The sequence below is a fragment of the Emydura macquarii genome, unplaced genomic scaffold, assembly GCF_026122565.2.
Source record: "Emydura macquarii macquarii isolate MOO-44397 ecotype Brisbane River unplaced genomic scaffold, CSIRO-AGI_Emac_v2 contig_3517, whole genome shotgun sequence".
Taxonomy (NCBI): Eukaryota; Metazoa; Chordata; order Testudines; family Chelidae; genus Emydura; species Emydura macquarii.
Genome location: NW_027133654.1, coordinates 10562560 through 10582626, shown reverse-complemented (window position 1 = coordinate 10582626; position 20067 = coordinate 10562560). Strand labels below are relative to the sequence as shown.

The following is a 20067-nucleotide window of genomic DNA, read 5'->3' as shown; positions in this document are numbered from 1 at the left end:
AAAGACCACTGATTGTAAAGAGGCTGTAATATTTGTGACTACTAGTAAAACAAATTTAAAACAGAAATCATTGGGCCGTGTTTGGTCATTGATTTTCAACTGAGAATCCTGTTGAAATTTCTTAATTTTCTATATCTGATCCTTTAAAAACTAGGGTTCTTTGGTATTTTTTTCCAAATAATTGCTTTCCCCCAATATAAATTAAAATTTTGTTTCAGAGGTGATATTTTAATGATCATGTAGCAACTTTATATAAATTTTGATTTATTATGGTATGAGAGCTTTCTAAATATTAATAAAGAATGCTGCAATATAGGAAGGAAAGAGTTAAAACAATAAACCCTTATTACCACAGTTTACATCGCCACTCGAGACACCATAAGCCTTTCAGATTAATCAAGAGACTTCTTTCAGTAAAAGTGCATCTGGCTTTGCTAAATATTGTGGTGTCTTTGTTTCAAAAACCTTTTTGAAGCTTGTAAATCAAAGGAATCTTGAACTGTCAGCACTACAGAATGGGATTGTGTATCTGAAGAATTCTAACTTTTAAAATCCAGGGTATGTTTTACTAGAAGATTCATTTTAGCTATAAAAGTTAAGTAGCTTTTTTTTAAAGAAATAAAATAGGAAACAGTTGTTCAAGTGGACAAGAACAAAAATTTAAAGGTTTTAATCTGTGGTAGTTTCAGACCGCCGTGGCTCAGGTAAACCCCGACCAAAGAGTGAAGGTTTTGAGCTATATAATAATTCTGCTCAAAATGGGTCACCTGAGAGCCCTCAGCTGCCTTGGACAGAGTATAATGAACCAAAGAAGCTGTCCGGAGATGACAGACTGATGAAGAATCGAGCTGATCACCGCTCCAGTCCCAATGTAGCAAGTAAGCTAAACTTCACTTCTGTTCTTCTTTTTAAGAATATTTTTCATACAAATTATTAGTTGTCTTTGAAATCTAAAAATAGGAAGAAAATTTTATTAAAATGTGGAATACATTTGAAATACTGACAGTAAAAAAGGCAACAAAATGTGGGGAATGTCATTCATTAAAGAGATATTACAGCTAATTTAATGAATGCTTTATTATTGCCACATTAGGAAGTTTAATTGGTTTGTTCTATTAAAATGATAAATTCCTGTTACTAATGTTTAACAGTACTTACTTTAACCTCTAATAGATCAGCCACCAAGTCCTGGAGGGAAGAACGCTTATGCTGCTGGAACTACCACCAAGATAACTTCGGTCTCTACTGGAAATCTTTGTACAGAGGTCAGAAGTGACATGAAAAGGATTGGCTGTTAACATCACTTAAATTTCAATAGAAGTAGTGTGCTTGGGTTAAGCAGAGGTTTTACTGAAGGTTTTTAATAGAATGCCACTGTTTCCTGATGTGTGTGTATTCTTCTTCACTGTTGCTTAATTTGATATTGTTGCTCGGTCAGCAACAAAAATTGTCACAATTTTGGTTATTGCATTGCTATTCAAATTTTTGATTGTTACAAGTAAATTTATGCAATAAACATTGTATTCCAGAGCACTCATACCATGAACCATAATTTTTAGTTTATATTTGAGTGTTCTTAGAAAACCTTAGAATCATATTTATTTGGATGAAGCTGAAATTAAAAATAGTGTCTAGAAAATAAATTTAAAAAAAAAGAAATTAGAGGTTAAAATAAAATCTGCAGAAATCTGTGTATGATAGGTAAAATTTAATCTGTCCTCTCTGCCTTTTATAGGAGCAGACACTGCCACCAAGACCTGAAGCTTATCCTATCCCAACGCAAACCTATACCAGAGAATATTTCACATTCCCAGCTTCAAAATCCCAGGATCGAATGGGTCCTGCTCAGAATCAGTGGCCAAATTATGAAGACAAACCACAGATCCAGGCAGAGAGTAATCACTCAATTAGTGCTGCAGTGCAGGTTAGAAATAATCTCTCAAGAATTTAAAAACCTTTCTCTTCCACTTGCAGGTTGCTGAAGACAAAGTAATACTAAATATCAGGGTTTCTCTTTCAAAACAGTATGCTTTTTACCAAAATATTAAATAAGGACCCAGGTTCATAAGAAGTTTTAAACCCGCGTCTGCATGGAGCTTCGTTAGATGGCTTTTTTTTTTTTTTTGGAGACCAACCCAAGATCTACAGTGAAATGTATTTACTTTAGTCACTTGTAAATTGTGCCTCCGGTTATAATAGCATTGTATCAGTTATATTGTTATGGTCCCCATCTACCACAGAGTCTGACATCCTCCCAATCTTTAATGTATTTGTCCTCACAATTCTCCAAGTACAGTTATCTCCATTTTGCAGATGGGGAAACTGAGGCACAGACTTGCCCAAAGCATCAAAAGAAATTTGTTGTGGACCAGGGTCTCCCATCTCATAGCCTAGTGCCCACCCACCATCTGCCTCTGTAAAACCACCATACAGAGTCCATCAGCATTCATAATAAGCACAGAAAAGGTTCAGAAGTGGGTGCTAAAACCTACTCTGCTGTTAGAACAGCTGTTCTTTCTCAATTCTTGAGGTAGCAATCCTACAAGCAAAGTAGGAAACTGACACTGGAAACCTTACCTGAGAGTAATCCTCACTAATGCCAGTAGTGCCACTGAAGTTGGTGAGAATAATCACTTGAGTAAGGATTGCGGGTAAAAGTCTAGTGTGATTGTGCTGATATGTAGTTGGTGCCTATAATGCATTTCTGTTTTCACACCTGTTAAGAATTTAGAACGCAGTCCTAGTGTTCATTTAACTTTATTTGAGGCTTTAAGATGGAAATTAATGCATCATTAATAGCTAATTGCCATGAAAATATTAGCTAAACATCAACACCTAACTACCCCCTGATGATAGGTATAGACTTGAACTTGCCATTTTAAAACCCTGGTTCTGCCAGGAAAAAAGCAAATTGGTGGGAGTTTGTTTTTCACAAGTACTTGAAAAATCAATATTAGGTTTTCACACCATATATATGGCTCTTTTTAATTTCAGTGTTATAAAACCAGCTTTAAAAATCTCTCAGCATTGATTACTTTTTAACGAAATCCATATGCTGCTGTTCTTAGAGGGTTTTATTTTTATTTTAAAAAGCTTTATTTTTGTCACAGTTTCAGAAGACTTTCATTATTGTAAAATTATATTTTAGTGAATGATCTCTACTGGTTATTTTTTTGTCAAATTAACTAGTTATTCACTTTTAAGGAGCAGTTTCATTTAAATTACATTTGGAGCCATAGTCATGAAAGTTGCAGTAACTAATGGCTGACTTAAAATGCCTGTTTTATTATCTAAATGCATAAGTCATCGCATCTACCCAGTATTTTTGACACAAGTAGCTTTGTGTTCAGAGCTGCAGAACTAATAGAGCATAAAAAATACACCCTTTCATCCCAAACAAGGCGTTCTTTCTAGTTCATAGTTAAGGTCATTGGTGGGGAAATATGGAGAATTTTGCCTTGTTAGTCTCCTCCAATGTCACTTGTTGCAAGTTGGTATGTTCTTTGTCAATGCTAAAAATTTTCTAATGCTCAAAAATATGAATATTTGCTTCAAGAAAAAATAAAATGTTTACTTTATAGACTTCATCATCCTAATCATGTTTGAATATTTTTCATACCCAAGATGTCTTGTAATAAAATTGCATTCCCACTTTCTATGCAGTAATAGTAATTAGTGCTTGACATCTGTAAAATGCTTTAAGTGTACAAATTACTAAATGCTTAATATCTCTGTGAGATAGGTGGGTAAAGGTGGGACATCTAAGCACACAAATCCTCTACCCCAAATGATTCCCACAGTGACAAGAAAGGGGCAAATGCACCCAATAGGGTGGGTAAATGATTCCCCACTTCCTTTGGCACGCCTAATGTTTGTGTGTGTCCGTGTTCTTGAAAGAAAAATGTTTGCCAGCCCAGCAATAGGCTGAATTGGAGAGTTATTGCACTTGAGTTACAAACACACAGGCAGCCTGCAAAAGTAAGCAGGGGGGAGCTTTTAGAGAGAGCCCTGAGAACTTGTGTGAGATGGGGAATTTGTTGGCATGAACTCTGCTTTGTTTTCATCATTCTCTCAGTGTAGCTTGACAACTCTGCTTCAGAGCTTACAAAGTCTTCCTGGGCTTGCATGATTTAAATGGCTTAGTAATTTTGTGGTGTGGATATTAAACTCTTGGGAAGCTTGCTAGTTGTGGAAGTTCTCTACCAAAAAGATTTAAACCTTATTGATAGGAAGGCATTTTGTTTTGTAGAAATGCATTTTTTGATGTCCATTAGTTTTTTTTGTTGGATATAAATGTTATTACATGCAGATTAACTAATAGACATACTTTATTTTATTTCTTCCAGCGTGCAGCTCATTCCCAGGAAGAACTGCGAGATGATAAAGTTTTCCAACCAGAAAGGAGTCGTCTGGAGGTGGTTATAAGGAAGGATGTAGAGTACATTGATCGAAAGGCAGACAGTGATCCTTGGATGAATTCATCTGTGGATTCCAGCACGTCTAGCCAAGAGCATCTGAACCATTCCTCCAAATCTATTTCCCCTGGTTCTTGTTTAAACAAAAGTGGACCTGGCCGTTGGAAAACGCCAGCTATCAGCCAGCCAACCCCAGTGGCAGTTTCCCAGCCCATCAGAACAGACCTTCCTCCACCTCCCCCTCCTCCCCCAGTGCACTATGCAGCTGATTTTGATGGACTGCAAATGGATTTGCCTTTGCCTCTGCCTCCACCTCCCCCTCCACACCAGCTAGGAATGCAGGTATCTTCCCATGTAGCTGCTGCAGAGCGTAAAAAGAGAGAGGAGCATCAGCGGTGGTATGAAAAGGAAAAAGCCCGTCTAGAGGAAGAGCGAGAGAGGAAGCGTCGTGAGCAGGAAAGGAAATTGGGCCAGATGCGTACTCAGCCACTAATTCCTGCTCAGCCCATGCTTCCTCCTGTTTCTGTGCAGCCAGTGAAACCGGAAAAGCCTTCAACGTTGCAGAGGTCCCAGGAAACTGTCATTCGAGAGCTACAGCCCCAACAGCAACCCCGAACCATTGAACGAAGAGATCTGCAGTACATCACCATCAGCAAAGAAGAGCTGTCCTCCAGTGATAGTTTGTCTCCTGATCCCTGGAAACGGGATGCTAAGGAGAAGCTAGAGAAGCAACAACAGATGCACATTGTGGACATGCTGAGTAAAGAGATTCAGGAACTTCAGAACAAGCCCGATCGTACAGCAGAAGAGAACGACCGTCTACGCAAACTTATGCTCGAGTGGCAGTTCCAGAAACGACTCCAAGAGTCAAAGCAAAAGGATGAGGATGATGATGAGGAAGAAGACGACGATGTGGATACCATGCTAATTATGCAGCGACTGGAGGCTGAAAGAAGAGCAAGGGTAAAAGGGGGTAATCCTTTCTAGGCACAAGTATAGCAAACGTTTATTTTAACTTGTGTTCTCTAGTAGACTGGTTAAATTTGAAATTGTCACAGGATAAAGGAGGACTGGACTGTCTTAATGTCCCTGTCTTTCATTATATAGAAAATGCTAAAGAAAAATGTAAACTACCTTGGTTTGGCCAGTTAAGTGATGTATTATAAAAGTATGAAGCTATTAACTGCAAAGCCCAAGATGAGCACGGAATCTCTTTCCCTGGCTGTAAAACTTTTCCTTCAGAGATTCTCTGGTGTTCTCTGTGTAGATAGGGTAAGAGGGAGAGATAGTCATTAACTGTAATTTCCTCTAAGTAACATACACAAGTGGTTGCCTGGTGTTTGCTCTGGAAATTTTACCTATGGTGGGTAAAATAAATTATGAAGGTCTTTGGGGAGGGTACAAAAACAGACAGTGTCTTTATTAACTCTAATAGCTCTTACTTGACTTCTTTACTGGTGAAAGCCTGTGGTATTTACAGCTGGTAAATGAAAAAAGATAAAGCAACTGTATACTATCTGTTAAAATGATTCTGCCCTTTCTGTCTTCACTGAGAGACTGTTTCCATGTAGAAACTAATTTTTTTCTTATGAATCATAACCCCAGGAACTGATACCAAATTTGCAAGTTGACAGTTTTGCTTTGAAGTGCTTATAAACTATCTCCTTAGTCTGTTGAGCATCTTTACTGCTACTTGTCTTTCTAAGAGATGACCTAATCAATTCCATAGCAAATGCCGCACGCTAAGAAATATTTGTGTACATTTGTTTGACATTATAGAATGACTGTCAGATTAAGAGCAGTATTTGACTTCCGGATTCTTTTTTGGCAGCTTTTGGTTTTGTATTACCTCCATTGGCACTAATGACATAGGAAAGCCTTGCTAGTTGAATTCCTGAACTTAATCTTTGTGCCCTGCCATAGTCTGTGTTGCTTTTGTTTTACCCTGTGGCTAACTTTATTACTGTTTGAAGCAATAGATACCCCACACTTACAAACTGAGAAAAGGAAAGGCTAAGTATATCCTTGGCAAACTGATTGTGTTGCTAACTTTGTGACTGTAACACATAAGTTACCTAGGGACATTAAATTCCATATAAAACTGCCATTTGCACAAAAAAATCTTGGTGGTAACATTTTTATTAACGCTTGATTTAAAAAGCCACATAATTAATAAGTCGTATAGCCAACTGTATTGTATAACATATTAGATTGTTCTTCTCCATAAGGGCTGGATTTTAAATATTAATTGTTAGTGAGGTTTTCCACAATTTTAGAACTCTAATGGTTTTATACAGTCCTAGCCTGAATTATAACATGTAAAAAATTATCTACAGTGACTAAAGTTAGCTGTTTGCTTGCTCTTTTTTTTAAAGATAATGTCTGCATTTCTGTTGTATGTCATTATCTCTAATGCCAGAGATACAAATAAAAATGGTATCTCTAAGGAAGATCATCATTAGCTTTGTCTTTTGAGTGTCTGAATAGTTGACTTGAAAATTATCATAATTAGGGCACTGGGATTTTCACTGTTCATAGAGTTCAGCAATAGTGTCCAAAATTCTTCAGTTCTTTTTTGGTTTTTTAATACCTTTTTAAAACAGCTGAAGTAGCAAATCAAAGGAAAATGCTTTTGGCATAGTGCAAATCTAAAATTACCTTTATTTTCACTGTGCATCTTTCTTTTTTCCCTTCTCTTATTACCTGCAGCAGACTGCTGTGCCAGCAATCTCTGTTCTAGATTTGGTATGTTCTTGTTTCTTTCTCTTCAATACCTCTTCCCCTGCCTTGATATTTTTGTTTTGTTTTCTTTATTAATAATGATCCAATATGCATTAGGTGTTGTCTTTGCCATCTCTGGAGTGTTCTGAATCAGGGTGTGATACAGAAAGCTAACTGTAAGCATGCATTTTGGATGTTTCTAAATCTGTTCTTATTGCTCTCCCTCTGCTTCTCTTCTTTAAATGTTGTGTTTTGCCTGTGGCTTTGAATTGTTTGCAGCTGTGATCTAATATAAAACTGTGTGTATTTGATATTTCTATGTAACTATATATTTATAAAATCTTATTAAGCAGTTGGAAGGAACAAATTGTGGATGAGATTTTTCTCAGTTTAAGTTCTGAGCCATAGAAAACCTCTTGCCCTGCCATTCTTCAGAGATGTAAATGAACTTGTTTTAGCAGCTTAAATACACAAGATTTTTAAATTGACACCATAAACATACATGACCTACTTCTTTAAGAAGTCACGTTCCCTATCCTTCCTCATGATGGCTTTGCATACCAGTTTAGTTTCTCCATTAATTGGCAGTAAACTACATTTTATTAGTGTCTTACATTTTTCTATAATAGAATGAAACACTAACTCTGGGCAACAGCTCCTGAACTAGTATGTCCAACTAATTCTCACACACTGAGAAAACTTTGCTTTCTTTCTTTCTTTTTCTTTCTTTCCCTAAGCTGCCTGCTCATTTGGATCAATACCATTCGTTTACATTTAAAATTAAGATGGAAAATCTCTTGTTTAAGTGATTGTTTTAACTGGGGCAGTAATTGCTAAACCAGTACATAAAGGTTTACCTATTGCCAACATTGAGAATAGGCAGAGAATTAAAATAGTTTCCTATAGGTCATTAGAGAAAAAAATCTCACCTTTAAAATGAGTTACTGTATAATTGGTTATAATCTGAAGCAATGCTTGAGACAGATCCAGTAAATACAGATTATCTGTACCACTCAAAAGATAAAAAGTGACTGTTCAAAATGTTGTCCAATTTTGGTATTGGAGTGCGAACACTGCTTTATATAAAACCAATTTATAAAATGTATGCTTCAGATAACTTATAACATGTATTTATAACACTCACTATTGTATTATCTGGGTGCCAGATTATTATTATTATAACCATCTCAAAGTTCTCTGGCAGCAACAAAACAGGTGAGCTTTCTCAGCTTTTTTCTGAATGAGAAGAGTACATTCAGAAAAGTAATGGATTTTCCAGCTTTCGGTGTTATCTCTCTCAAGGTTTTTATCGCACATCTTGCAATATTTGGTGTTTTTTCTTAAACCCAAGTTCCTGGAGTCATTGTCGTTGAGAATCTCAGTTTTCACTTTTACAAAGCAAGGTTTTAGCCCTTGTTCTAGTGAAAAGCTCAAAAATGTGAACCTTAAAGGTGAAAAAGCAGAAGACAGATAGAGTACCAAATGTTTTATTTTAAAAATGTCATCATTTTTAAGCCAATCTCATGAGTTTTTTAAATCCTGTTTAATGATTTTTGAATGGTTGGGGATGGCAGTATTGAACTTTAGTGATAATACCCCATACATTTTTGTTGCATCTAGTACCCAAGATTCTTTGCTTTCTACAGGAAAATGAAGTTGAAAGGACAGTCACTGTGTATTTAGACCTGTAGAATGAGCAGTGTAACTTGAATGTTTAAGAAGGCCATAAAGCAGTTAATGAAAAATTTGAAGCACGCATCATGAAAACTAAGTTTTTCCTTTTAAATTCTGTGGGGCCATTATTGATTCTGAGCATCCCCTGTTTTAAACAACTATATAAAGATGAATTTAAAATATTTTTATAACTTTAAAGTTCCTGTTTCTAACAACCCATCTTTATTTTGTAAGTTTTGAAGCCCAGTGCGCACAAGCCATTCCAATGAATCAAGCTCAACAGCTCCTAATATTCTAGCACTGATTTCTTTTTTTGCCCTTTGAGTTGTCAGGTAAGGGAAATAGGCTATCTAATTAAAGATCAGATATTCCATTTATTAATGCTGTGTATTAAGTTTTGAGCAGAGGCCCATCATGCTGCCCTGAGAGAACTGGGACATAATTGGTACTTGTGCAGTCTGGGCTAATACACACTTAGCACATCACAGCAGTACCATAGGAGAAGAATTAGCAATGTCATGATATAGTCCCCTATTAGAGGGAGCAACTGACTCCCATCCTGAGATAGAGAGTGTTGGAAGTCCAGGCTGGCCACACAGGAAACAAAGGATGATGGGACCAGATGAACTCTTGACATTCTTATATGCTAGACTAACCTACCCAGGATAGAGAAGAGACGGGTGATGCTTCTATTACAGTTACTCTTGGATGTCTGTATATACTACTCTTTTCTATCCTTTACTACTTAAACATAAAATACTTCAGGGAAGGCAGTGAAAATAAAGCAAATGAACTTGTTTTCATATTACATGTAACATGTCTCTCTTCACTTAAGCAGTACTAAGGGTCTTGAGCTGTACTGTGGGACTTGAGAAGTTACGTTGACAAGTGTCCCTTTAACCGAATGTGAGACCAGACTGATGTGTAAATTAAAAAAAAAATGGTTTAGAAAAGACATGGCTCTAAATATTCAAACTAGTTCATGGGAATCTAATTGCAAGAGTCCTACTGATGTAAATGGGACCTGTGGGTAAATTTTCCTGTTTTGAAAATGTAGGAGTTAAATGCACGTCACTCACCACTTGTAGGTTTTAGTATATTGTTGTATACAGTAACAAAAACTAATTGCTTCAAGCAGTATGGAGTGCCTTGCCATCTCAGCAGTCCTTTCTTGGTCTGTGACTACTGCTAAATAGAAGCTAGTTATTTAGGTCATACAGAAATGATGTGTCATCTTATAGTGGTCACTCAATCCTCTTCCACTTCAGCCTTATTTATCATTCTTGGCCTGTTTCCTAGGATTTAGGTCTAGAATAGCCTCTGATCTTGCTGGCACATTCCAACATGATGCAGCTGTCCTTCCAAAATTATTGTGGTCAACACATTGACATCCACTCCAAAATTGGCACATTGCGTTGGATTTTTTTCTTCCTATTTTGGTGCTCCAGTAATACAAATAATATTTATCTTTAAGTGTTTGGGATAAAGTCAAAAATTCTCCTTTATTCTCTCATTAAGACTTTTTTGTCAATTTTTTCTTGAGTAGAAGATAAATATTTTCTTTGGGGACATTTTTTCTGAATTTTTCATCTCTCCTGTCTTTCCATAGCATTATTTGGTATCATAAGATTTATTCTGATGCTAAATTAGTGAATTGGGTTTTTTTTGTAAAAGAGGGAGGGGAAGAGATCATTCCAATAGGCTTTTAATTGTTATAGGTTTTTTATTTATTAATAGATCTATTCTTTTACTACAGAAATCTTATAAAAACTTGTTTAATTGCTTTTCCTATTGTACTGAGTGTATATTTGAGCCTTCCCTCTACCTTTGTATAGTATAGAGACAGGAACTATAAAAGCTACTTACTTTCCTGTAACTGGAGTTCAGAGGTAGCATCCTCTGATACATATTCACGAAATACCTGCCCATGTGAATGCTAATGAGTTTTTATTTAAAAAAAAAAAAAAAAAATCTCCCATCACTTTGTTGACCATGGACTGGTGTTGAAAGATTTGCGCACTTAGATGTTTGTAACTTTGACCATCTAATCAGAGGAATTCTCAGCTTTGAAATGCATGCTTAATAATCAGCTGACTTGGTTGTGCATGTAAGAAGGGCATATAAGACAACAGTGTTCTATAGAGACCTATCAGACCACACCAGATACATATAAATAAATTCCAGTTTTGACAGCATTAGTGAAGAAACTGCTAGCTAAGGACAGATTAATTAGATAAATGAGAAACTGAATGATTTTTAAAAGGTCTGTTTTTACAGAATTTGACCTAGGTATTTCAATGGTTAGGTTAAATATTTTAGCAAGAACTTGTGTAGTTATAAATCTGATGGCAATCCTTTCATGGAACAACAGAATAGTTTAGATTCAGTTAAAAAAAATTCCATTGCAACATTAGGAAGCCTTCAGTCAATATTTGACAGACTGGATATCAAAGTAAAAGTTTAAAGGGTCTTCTGTCTTCAAATGCATATCCTCCCTTTTGTTGGTGGTGTTGGGAGTTACATGCTCAAAGAGATGGGAAATAGGGAAAAAATTTAGATCCCTTACATGAAGATTCCCTGCAGAAGTACTATTCTCTCAAAAGTTCTGCTTTTCCACTATTGCTGTGTTCTCTCAGGGCATGTCTGTACTGCAATTAAAACCTGCAGTTGGCCTGTGCTCTAGGACCCTGGTGGGAGGGTCCCAGAGCTTGGGCTGGAGCCCAAGCTCCAGTGTCTACACTGCAATTAACCAGTCCCTTGGCCCAAGTCAGCTGGTACAGGCCAACAGCGAGTGTCTAATTGCAGTGTCGACATATACCGTGTATGTCTATAAACCACTTGACTATGAACAAGAGCAGATTGAATATATTTAGCAGAAAACCACATGTAAACATTATGACAACTTCATGTAAAAACATAAGCTCATAGCAATAAGAAACATAACTCACCTTAGATGGCAGATAATTTCTGTATTTTAGAGAGATGATGTATCCCAATGAATAAACTCTCTGTCATAGACACCAGTTCCTGAACAGCTTCAGTGAACTATGCAAAAGTATTTTTGTAGTGGTGCTAATTTGTCTGATCGGTGCACTGTTTATAATGTTTGATAGACATTACACTTATTTAAGGTTCATGTATTAGCAATGTTAGATTCAAGTAGCCAAAGACTTGCTTTGTTGTCCATTTTTCTAGTGGGCAACTGTTGCAGATACACAGTGAGACTTTTTATTTATCTTTTGAGGGTATTTGTAGACTTGCCACATGAGCCTCTTACTTTAAATGGATTGACCTTTAACTAAAAAGTCCTGATTTTTCCAGTGCTTAAATCCTAATCCAAAATGAACATGCAATTGGCTGTAGGAGCAGTGGACTATTGATTCCAAGTATTTAATTTCAGTTCACTGTACCTGTGAGACTCTTGTTACTGAAGCAGTCTGGAATGAAAGTCAAACTGTACCTCTGTAGGGGTCCAGTATGCATATATACAATCATGCTAGCAAGGTAGGTTGCATTTAATGGAGTTCTGCTGATTCATTTTAGTTAACAGTATGTAGAATTTCCCATAACGCCAAAATGTAGGTGGAAATAAATCACCTGTGTCCCCAAAAGTCTATCTAGTTGTGTACAGCTGTTGTAAAATTCAGCAGTGAATTCCCTCCTATACATTTCTCATCCTTTGTGCCACAGTTATTAGAAGTTCTGTGTATTTTTTAGGGACTTCCAGGGATTAATATAATGTAGTAAATCACAGTGGGACAGAGAAGGCATTATTGGTCTGTTCCAGTGACAATAGTGTAGTGTTTTTTGCATTAAACTTATCAGTTTTTAAAATGAATGCTCCAGGTATGTGCTCTCGGACTTATCCAAGGGGAGGTGATTTAATAAACAATTAAAGACGAGTCTTTGTTAGTTACAGGATGAAGAGCGCCGACGGCAGCAACAGTTAGAAGAGATGCGTAAACGAGAAGCAGAAGACAGGGCCAGGCAAGAAGAAGAGCGCCGGCGCCAGGAGGAGGAGCGGACCAAGAGAGAGGCTGAAGAAAAGGTTATCTGAGTGCAGCACAAATTCTTTGTAGGCTTCACCTACTTAGCCTGACCATTAACAATTTGGTTTTCCTGTTGGGGGGAAGTGAATATATTAACATGATGGTGATATTCATGGGCTGAGTCCCTATACCATCCAAAATAGAACATATAGACCCTGAGTTAATGTTCAGACTCATGTCATTCCTGGGTTTGGAATTTATTGGTAACTCTCAATAACACAGCAGAAATCTAAAGCTAAGCATTCTCCCTGAGCTTGATTGTTGCTGCTAAACTTTACCTTCAGAGCCTTCTCTACCTTGGCTTTCTAGTTTCCTCTGCCCCAAAGAGACATTCCCACACTACTTTTGTCTGGGTTGGAGCTGACTAGACTGGACTGACCTGCCAGCATATCACAGTAGTAATCATCCTGGAACTCAGTGCAGAGTTTTAGCACCTGAGACCATTGGTGACTCAGTAAAAGAGCCTTGCATTGTCTTAGTTGGATACTTTATTATAATTCACTGTTCTTCTTTGAGTGGCGTTCCTGTGGTGATCCACTTTAGGTGATTGCGCGCCCCTGTGCCTCTAGTCGAGGAATTGCCTATGTGCTGGTGATGTGAAAATAGGCGTCATGCTGGTTGAGGGCTGCAAACCAATTCCCTTGTTCCAGTCAAAAGTGGACACCCACAGGGACTCGCATCTCAAAGAACCTCAGTGACTGCATAAGGTAAGTAACCCTCTCTTCTTTGAGTGGAATCCCTGTGGGTGTCCACTTTACGCTGGAATGGGGGGATTGGTTTGCAGCCCTCGACCTTCAAGATGCATGTTTTGACATCACCATACACCCAGCACACAGGTGATTCCTCAACTGGAGGTGCAGGGGCACACAATCACCTAAAGTGGAACCACCCACAGGAACTAACATCTCAAAGAACCTCAGTGACTGCATAAGGTGAGTAACCCTCTCTTAAAAGCAAAAACAAAAAAATTGCCAAGTTTGATTTATCTAGTAAGCTTTAGAAAGACTTTTTATACAAAAAGAATATATTGTATGGAATTCAGAGATGGATCATTTTACTTGACTCTCAGTGTATGTGGTAGATGTAGAACTATCCTACCCACTGTAAGATTTCACTTGAGCAGTGACAGTCAGGTTTCTTCAGAATCAAACCTTGGATTGTAGTAAAACTGTGATTTCAGAATAGAGAAGGATGTTTTAATGGTAGGAGAAGCTTCTGCTGAGAAGATGAAGTGGGGGAAAAAAGTTTAAATGCTCTAAGCCCTATTTTTCAGTGATCTAGGAGTAATGGGCTGACAATGAGCAAAAGAAAATCTAGAACACTTTTTTCCAAGAGAAGTGGTAACAACCCCATCACTGGGGTCACACACACACAACTGGATTCCGCAAAGTACTGGAGTTCATATCATAGGGAAGTAAGAGGTGGAGGGTGGATCAGATTAATCAGTAATAGATCTTCTCCATCTCTAACTTCAGAGATGTGGTACATCCTAATATTTGAGTCACCTACAGTTGAAAGGCTTTTATGACTGGCAAATCTGATCCATCCCTGAGACAGTTCCACATCAGTTGCAGAGGTAATTACAAATTTAGTGCCACCTAAATACTTTAGAGCCTTCAAAAGGGAAAACAGTATTTTATGCATAGCCAATACAAGGGTGACAGGCTCTGATTTCTTTAGTTAAAAAGATTCTCATGCTGTGTAAAAAGGGTTTTGTTTGTTTGTTTTTGGTTTTTTTGTATTTATAGTCAAGAGAAATGTATATCCAAAACTCTAGGCACCCTGTCACAAATTACAAGAAGCAATACTATATCCCCTTAATTTAACAAGAAATAATGTTTTACACGTCTGATTACAAAATACATTCACTAGTCAGTTAATCAAGAAATGATAGAATTGACCTTCACAGTTTGTACTGAAAGTCCAAAATAGATATGTATCTATTAGTTCACAATAAAGTTCTGACAGGTGTTGATGAAAATTAAGTGGTTTTATTCCACAGAACAAAAACCCTTTAAACTGGAAACATATAGAAAAATTTGTTCACATATGGTAGAGTCATATGGTAGCTCCTAACATCTCACACACCTATTTTTGTCAGCTTCACCTAAGCCTTCAGTGCAGATTCTTTATTATGGCCCTATAGAAACATCATGTGCATAGGATTTTCTTCATGAACTTGTAGAAGACACTTCCAGAGATTTAGTAAAGAAAGCATTTTTTAAAGACGAGTTAAACTGCAGAACTCGCCATTTGTCCTTGATTGAAAAGTTATTTTTCTAATGTCTACAGCAGGCTTGTAGAATCAGTGAGTTCCAAAGCTCTTTTGATGACCTGCTATTCAGCAGGGATAAGGCAGAGTTGTCCTCTCTTCCAAAAATCCTTTCTTAGCTGATGACCCATCTTATTTGTCTTTCATTCTTTCTTAAATACTTTGCAGCTTTACTAAATCCTTACTTTATCAACTCTAACTTTTTTTAAAAGATCAGTGCAGGGAATTCCATTAGTCAATACAGCTTTATTTCTTTTAACACAAGTATGTTGTCAGCATAGGGCATGCAGCAACTCCAGAAATAACTCAGAATTAATGTTGTATTACAGGACAATTCTGTCATTTTCACACTAGTAAATATACTCTTTGTATATTGATTTGGTGTGGCTTCATTACTCATTGCAGGGGAAGGGAGATGAGGGATCTGTTCAGTGCTCTTGTGGAGGAAAATTTTTGAATCCATTCTATATTTAAATGTTTCTCTTGTTCTGATCACTGCACTTTTCTTTCCCATGGGCCTACAGAGGCGACAGGAAGAGGAATATTACAACCGTTTGGAAGCTGAAAGGCGCAGACAGCATGATGAGGCAGAACGAAGATTACTGGAACCTGATGAGCCTGGTCTGTACAGACCTCCGCTTCCACGGGAATATGAGCTCCCACCCCCATCCCCTTCATCTAATGCTCCTCCTCCCCCACCTCAGCGAAACACCTCTTACCTCAAAACACAGGTCCTCTCCCCTGACACGGTTTATACTGCCAAGTTTGTTGCATACAATGATGATGAGGAGGATTCCACTCTGGCAGGTCAGGATAATTACTCCAGCACAAGAAATTCTTATGGTGATCTTCCTCCTACCACCCTTAAGCCACCACAGCTCTTCCGCCAGCCGCGCCCAGTCTCAGATGGCATCTTTCTTTCCAACTCATTCCAGCTACCCTTGGTCAATGCCAACAGTACTGCTTTCAAAACAAGCCATCCCTCTCCCCCATCAAACAAACCAAGTTTCTTCTATCCCAGCAGCTCAAAAGGTAGACACAAAAAATGAAATCAATCTTTTGTTACAAAACTATCTGCATATTTCCCACTGTGGTGCTGTAGATATAATCACTTACTCTGATCAGTTTTTTTCCCAGTTGGTCACTATTCTCTGTGTGATCTAACTTCAATCCTGAAATCAATGTGAATGCTCCTATTTTTAAATATTTTAATCTGTCAAATTTTCTTATTCCTTACCAAACTCTCTAAAAATCCCATCTTTCACACAGTGAAGGAAAAATAATCATTTTCACTGTTGCTCTACCAGCTCCAAGTACTGTTGGTTTTGGCTTTCATTCTGCACTTTCTCAGTAATGGTTTCTTTCTTTCTTTTGTTGATTGTGCTCTTAATGCTTCCATACGTTTTCCATGCAAATATAAAATCTTTTCTGATCAATTAATTGGGGTGGAGGGGGTTTTCTTGTACTTTCACTACTTGGCACAAGGGGGGACTCTTATTGATGTAAATACAGTGTGCAAATGGCTTTAAAAGGACCCTCGTACATTTTAAAATCTTATATATTCAAAATTAAAGGTATTTTGGACTTATTGATGTAATAAAAACAATTTTTAGGCAGCACGTAGTAGTCGTATTTCTGCTTTATAGTGCAGTTTACTTTATGCCTGGGGGCTAGAACCTATTTTTCCATCATAAAGTGCTTTTCTTTCTGCTCCTTCTCTCTCCCCAGCCTGTCTTATGTTCCTTTGTCTCCTCCTCTTTCCCTTTACACTGCAAGCCCACAGCTACACTGGTAATTAGAGCTTTATTAGCAATTCAGTTGTATTAATTTTAGCACCATCTATTGCCTGCAGGGCACTACAGTTTTCCTTCCAACTGTACCCTATCACAGACTGACGTTCAATGCTAGATTTTTTGATACCATTGCTAAATAGGAGAAAGTTCACGAAACTTGAGTCTTTGAGTATGTTTGTTGTGGATCTCATTGTAGGTGTGCGTGTGCATCAGGCACAGGATTTTTTAAAATCCTGTCAAGCAGGGCTGCACATGCATCCTGTGCCTTTGTGTTCCTGTGTGAGGACATGGAAGTGGAGTGACCACTTGGCACAGGGAACGGCCCATGGCAGCAAGTGGAATCCAATGAGTATCTGACTTTCTGCTATTTATATTTGTCCTTTTCTCAACTCGTTTTGGTAAATAAAATCTATCTTCATCCCCCTTGTCCTTTATTTTCTTTAATTTGGGTGGTTAAAAAATACTCCAAAACTGTACGGTGGGGTAGTGCCTCTCACATCAACCATCATGGTGGACTCTAAATCTTCAGGGTTTAAACACTGTCCAGCATGCAACAGACTCCCCATCCTCTTGGTCAATGGGCACAATCTGCCTGGTTTGTCTGAGGCAATGCCATGAGTATTCAGTGTGCAAGTGCTCCTCGAGGACTCCACAAGTCAAAAGACGTGGCTAAAACTACACCTACTTGAATGATCTATGAGTGTCTCTTCAGACCTGAAGGAAACTACCACTTCCAAGGTACCAAAAGGGTCATTGTTGGCTATTGTTCCCTTAATCTGACAGTACAGCCTAGGGTCCAGCAGTGAAAGAAAAGCAGGAAAAGACGTCATGAAAATCAGCACCAGTCACATCACACAGTGCCTTGGCACTGAGGCCTTCGGTTCAGGTTGCCGCTCCACCACCACTTCCAATAAGCTCATCGTCAGACTGGCAGATTCAGAGCTGAAACTGGTACCCCAACACAAGGACAAAATCAAAAGGCGGAGTCCACATATGACTTCAGACTTTGATTCCGTCCTGTAATCAGGAGAAGTACCATTCTTCCCAAGGACAGGATGTCTAATACCTCTGCTAAATCAGGAGTGATGCACAGGAAGTTGGCATTGGCAACCAGTGCCAGTTAGTGGCCAAAGAGATGCTCTGAAAGAAGCATCGAGATCCCTCCATTGACACTGTCGATAAGAGTGGCACCTGGCACTGGAGCTGGCTTTGAGATACTACTCCAAAACACCATTTGAAGAGCATTACTTGTCTTCCCCAATGTCAGATTATGCCCTCTTCCTTGTATCAAGCAATCATGCCTCTCCTCTGCTTTTTGAGAGCAACTCGAGAAACCTGTATGGAGAGCCTTCTCACAAGGTGTCAACACAAATGAGATGGTAGTGGCAATGAGCCAAACAGTTGCAACCAGGTCAGTACTGATATAACATGCCACCCTGGCCATGTGGGGACCATCATCTGAGGTGTCTTGCAGCATATCCCCCTTCTGTATGTCCAGGAAGCGATTAGGCAGCCAAGTGGCATCACTATCCAGGCCACCAACAGATCACAGTGCCAGCACCCAAGGGTGTGAGCAGCAAAATCCCCAGTCTCCACTGAAAGAATCATCATTTGTTGCTCGATGAGACAACAGCCTCTGCCCCAGCAGTTGACTATTTTAAAGCCTTGGAGGATTTCTTAGCTTGTATTGTATCATAGAGCTTGAAACAGTCATACAAAAAAATCCATAAACTTAACATTTTGACTTGTCACCTAGGATTGCACTCGCCATCTAAGGAGCTCTGACAAACTCCAGCTACCATTCAGTCCACATCTAAGTGGGTGGAGAAGTGTTATCAGGTGCTCCCAAAAAGCTTTGGCTACTTTCTTGGATTTGGTGGAAGTGATTGATTGTTGGTAGTTTCAGTAATGTAGGAAATGTCTAAATTGATGAAGGCAATGAACCCAAAGATTAAAAATCCCAAAAAGCTAGACCTGTTTGAATGCAAAGCCTACTCATCCACCTCACTGCAGCTCCATGTGGTAAATTAAAGTGGCGTTTGCCAGTTGACTTCCTAATGTGGGAAAAGGTGACTCCCTCTTCTTGTCAAAAGTATCTCAGGACACCGAGGAATTAAAAATCATTCCTTAAGGTTGTCAGAATAGTCCTACAGCTATCCATGAATGCCTCTGATACATCTGTGAGGTTGATAACAAGGCTGAGACACATGAGGCAGGTCTCTTGGCTGTTAGCATCTGGGATACTAAGAGAGAGCTGAGAGACCATAAAAGACCTCCTGTTCGAGGGAATGAAGCTCTTCAGCAGAGGAACGGATTAAGTGGTTCACTTCTTAAGACTCATGGTCCACCTGAGATCACTGGAGATTTATATACAAATGTCTTGAAGATGCCATACAAATAGCCTCAGCAAAGACGGTGGGCTCATTCTTATTCTCAGGATAGGCAACCAGAGTACCCACCACGAAAATGATGGTCATCTCCCAGAGTATCAGTACCTTCTGCCTTTTCTGTGACCCATCCCATCAATTAGGCAGCACATTTGATGGGACCGTGAGGAGCCACATCAGGTGACATCAGCAGTCTTTGGAGCAGCCTTGCTCTGCTCCATTGGTCTTGGTCCAATATCACCTCCATCAAATGGGTATTGGCAGTTGCCTACAGCTATTCCATTCATTCCCATCCTCCATCAATTCTTTCCTGTCCGTCTTAAGGAACCCTTCTTACCAGAGCCTGTTATAAAAAGTTGCTTTCTTTCATCTGGAAGCCACAGATGTTCATCAGGATTACAGAGCAAGAGCCTTTCTTCTTCTGGATAAGGAAGTATCAGTAATAGAAAGGGTGTTTTATATTTTATGCTCTAGATGACAACAAATACGTACACCACCTCAGGTTCAGGATAAGTCTTGCCCCCAAACTTCCTGTCTCTTCAGGCTCAAGATTGCTTTCATGTTCTCAGCCTGCAAGATGCATACTTCCAGCCCACAGAAACTACCTGAGATTTACAGTTGTACCAAATTCTTACCAGTACAAGGATCTGCTATTCAGATTCTTTGTAGCACCGAAAATATCCATGGGATGCCTACCAGTGGCAGTGGTGCCTGTGAGAAGGCAAGGCTGGATGACTGGCTGATCAAAGGCAGATC

The 20067-nt window shown here is 38.6% G+C and overlaps 1 protein-coding gene across 16 annotated transcripts in view; it reads left to right on the top strand.

Moving 5' to 3' along the window:
- Window positions 1-20067, top strand: part of AFDN (afadin, adherens junction formation factor) — a 213548-nt gene that overhangs the window by 185029 nt on the left and 8452 nt on the right. For 4 of the 16 annotated variants that reach the window (XM_067535932.1, XM_067535930.1, XM_067535931.1 and 1 more), the window contains 7 exons: window positions 684-878; window positions 1174-1265; window positions 1736-1924; window positions 4347-5378; window positions 7125-7160; window positions 12724-12858; window positions 15656-16163. In XM_067535932.1, the coding sequence (XP_067392033.1) occupies window positions 684-878; window positions 1174-1265; window positions 1736-1924; window positions 4347-5378; window positions 7125-7160; window positions 12724-12858; window positions 15656-16163 (2187 nt within the window). The remainder of the gene's footprint in view (window positions 1-683; window positions 879-1173; window positions 1266-1735; window positions 1925-4346; window positions 5379-7124; window positions 7161-12723; window positions 12859-15655; window positions 16164-20067) is intronic. The other 12 variants (XM_067535937.1, XM_067535936.1, XM_067535943.1 and 9 more) reach the window with 7 other exon arrangements.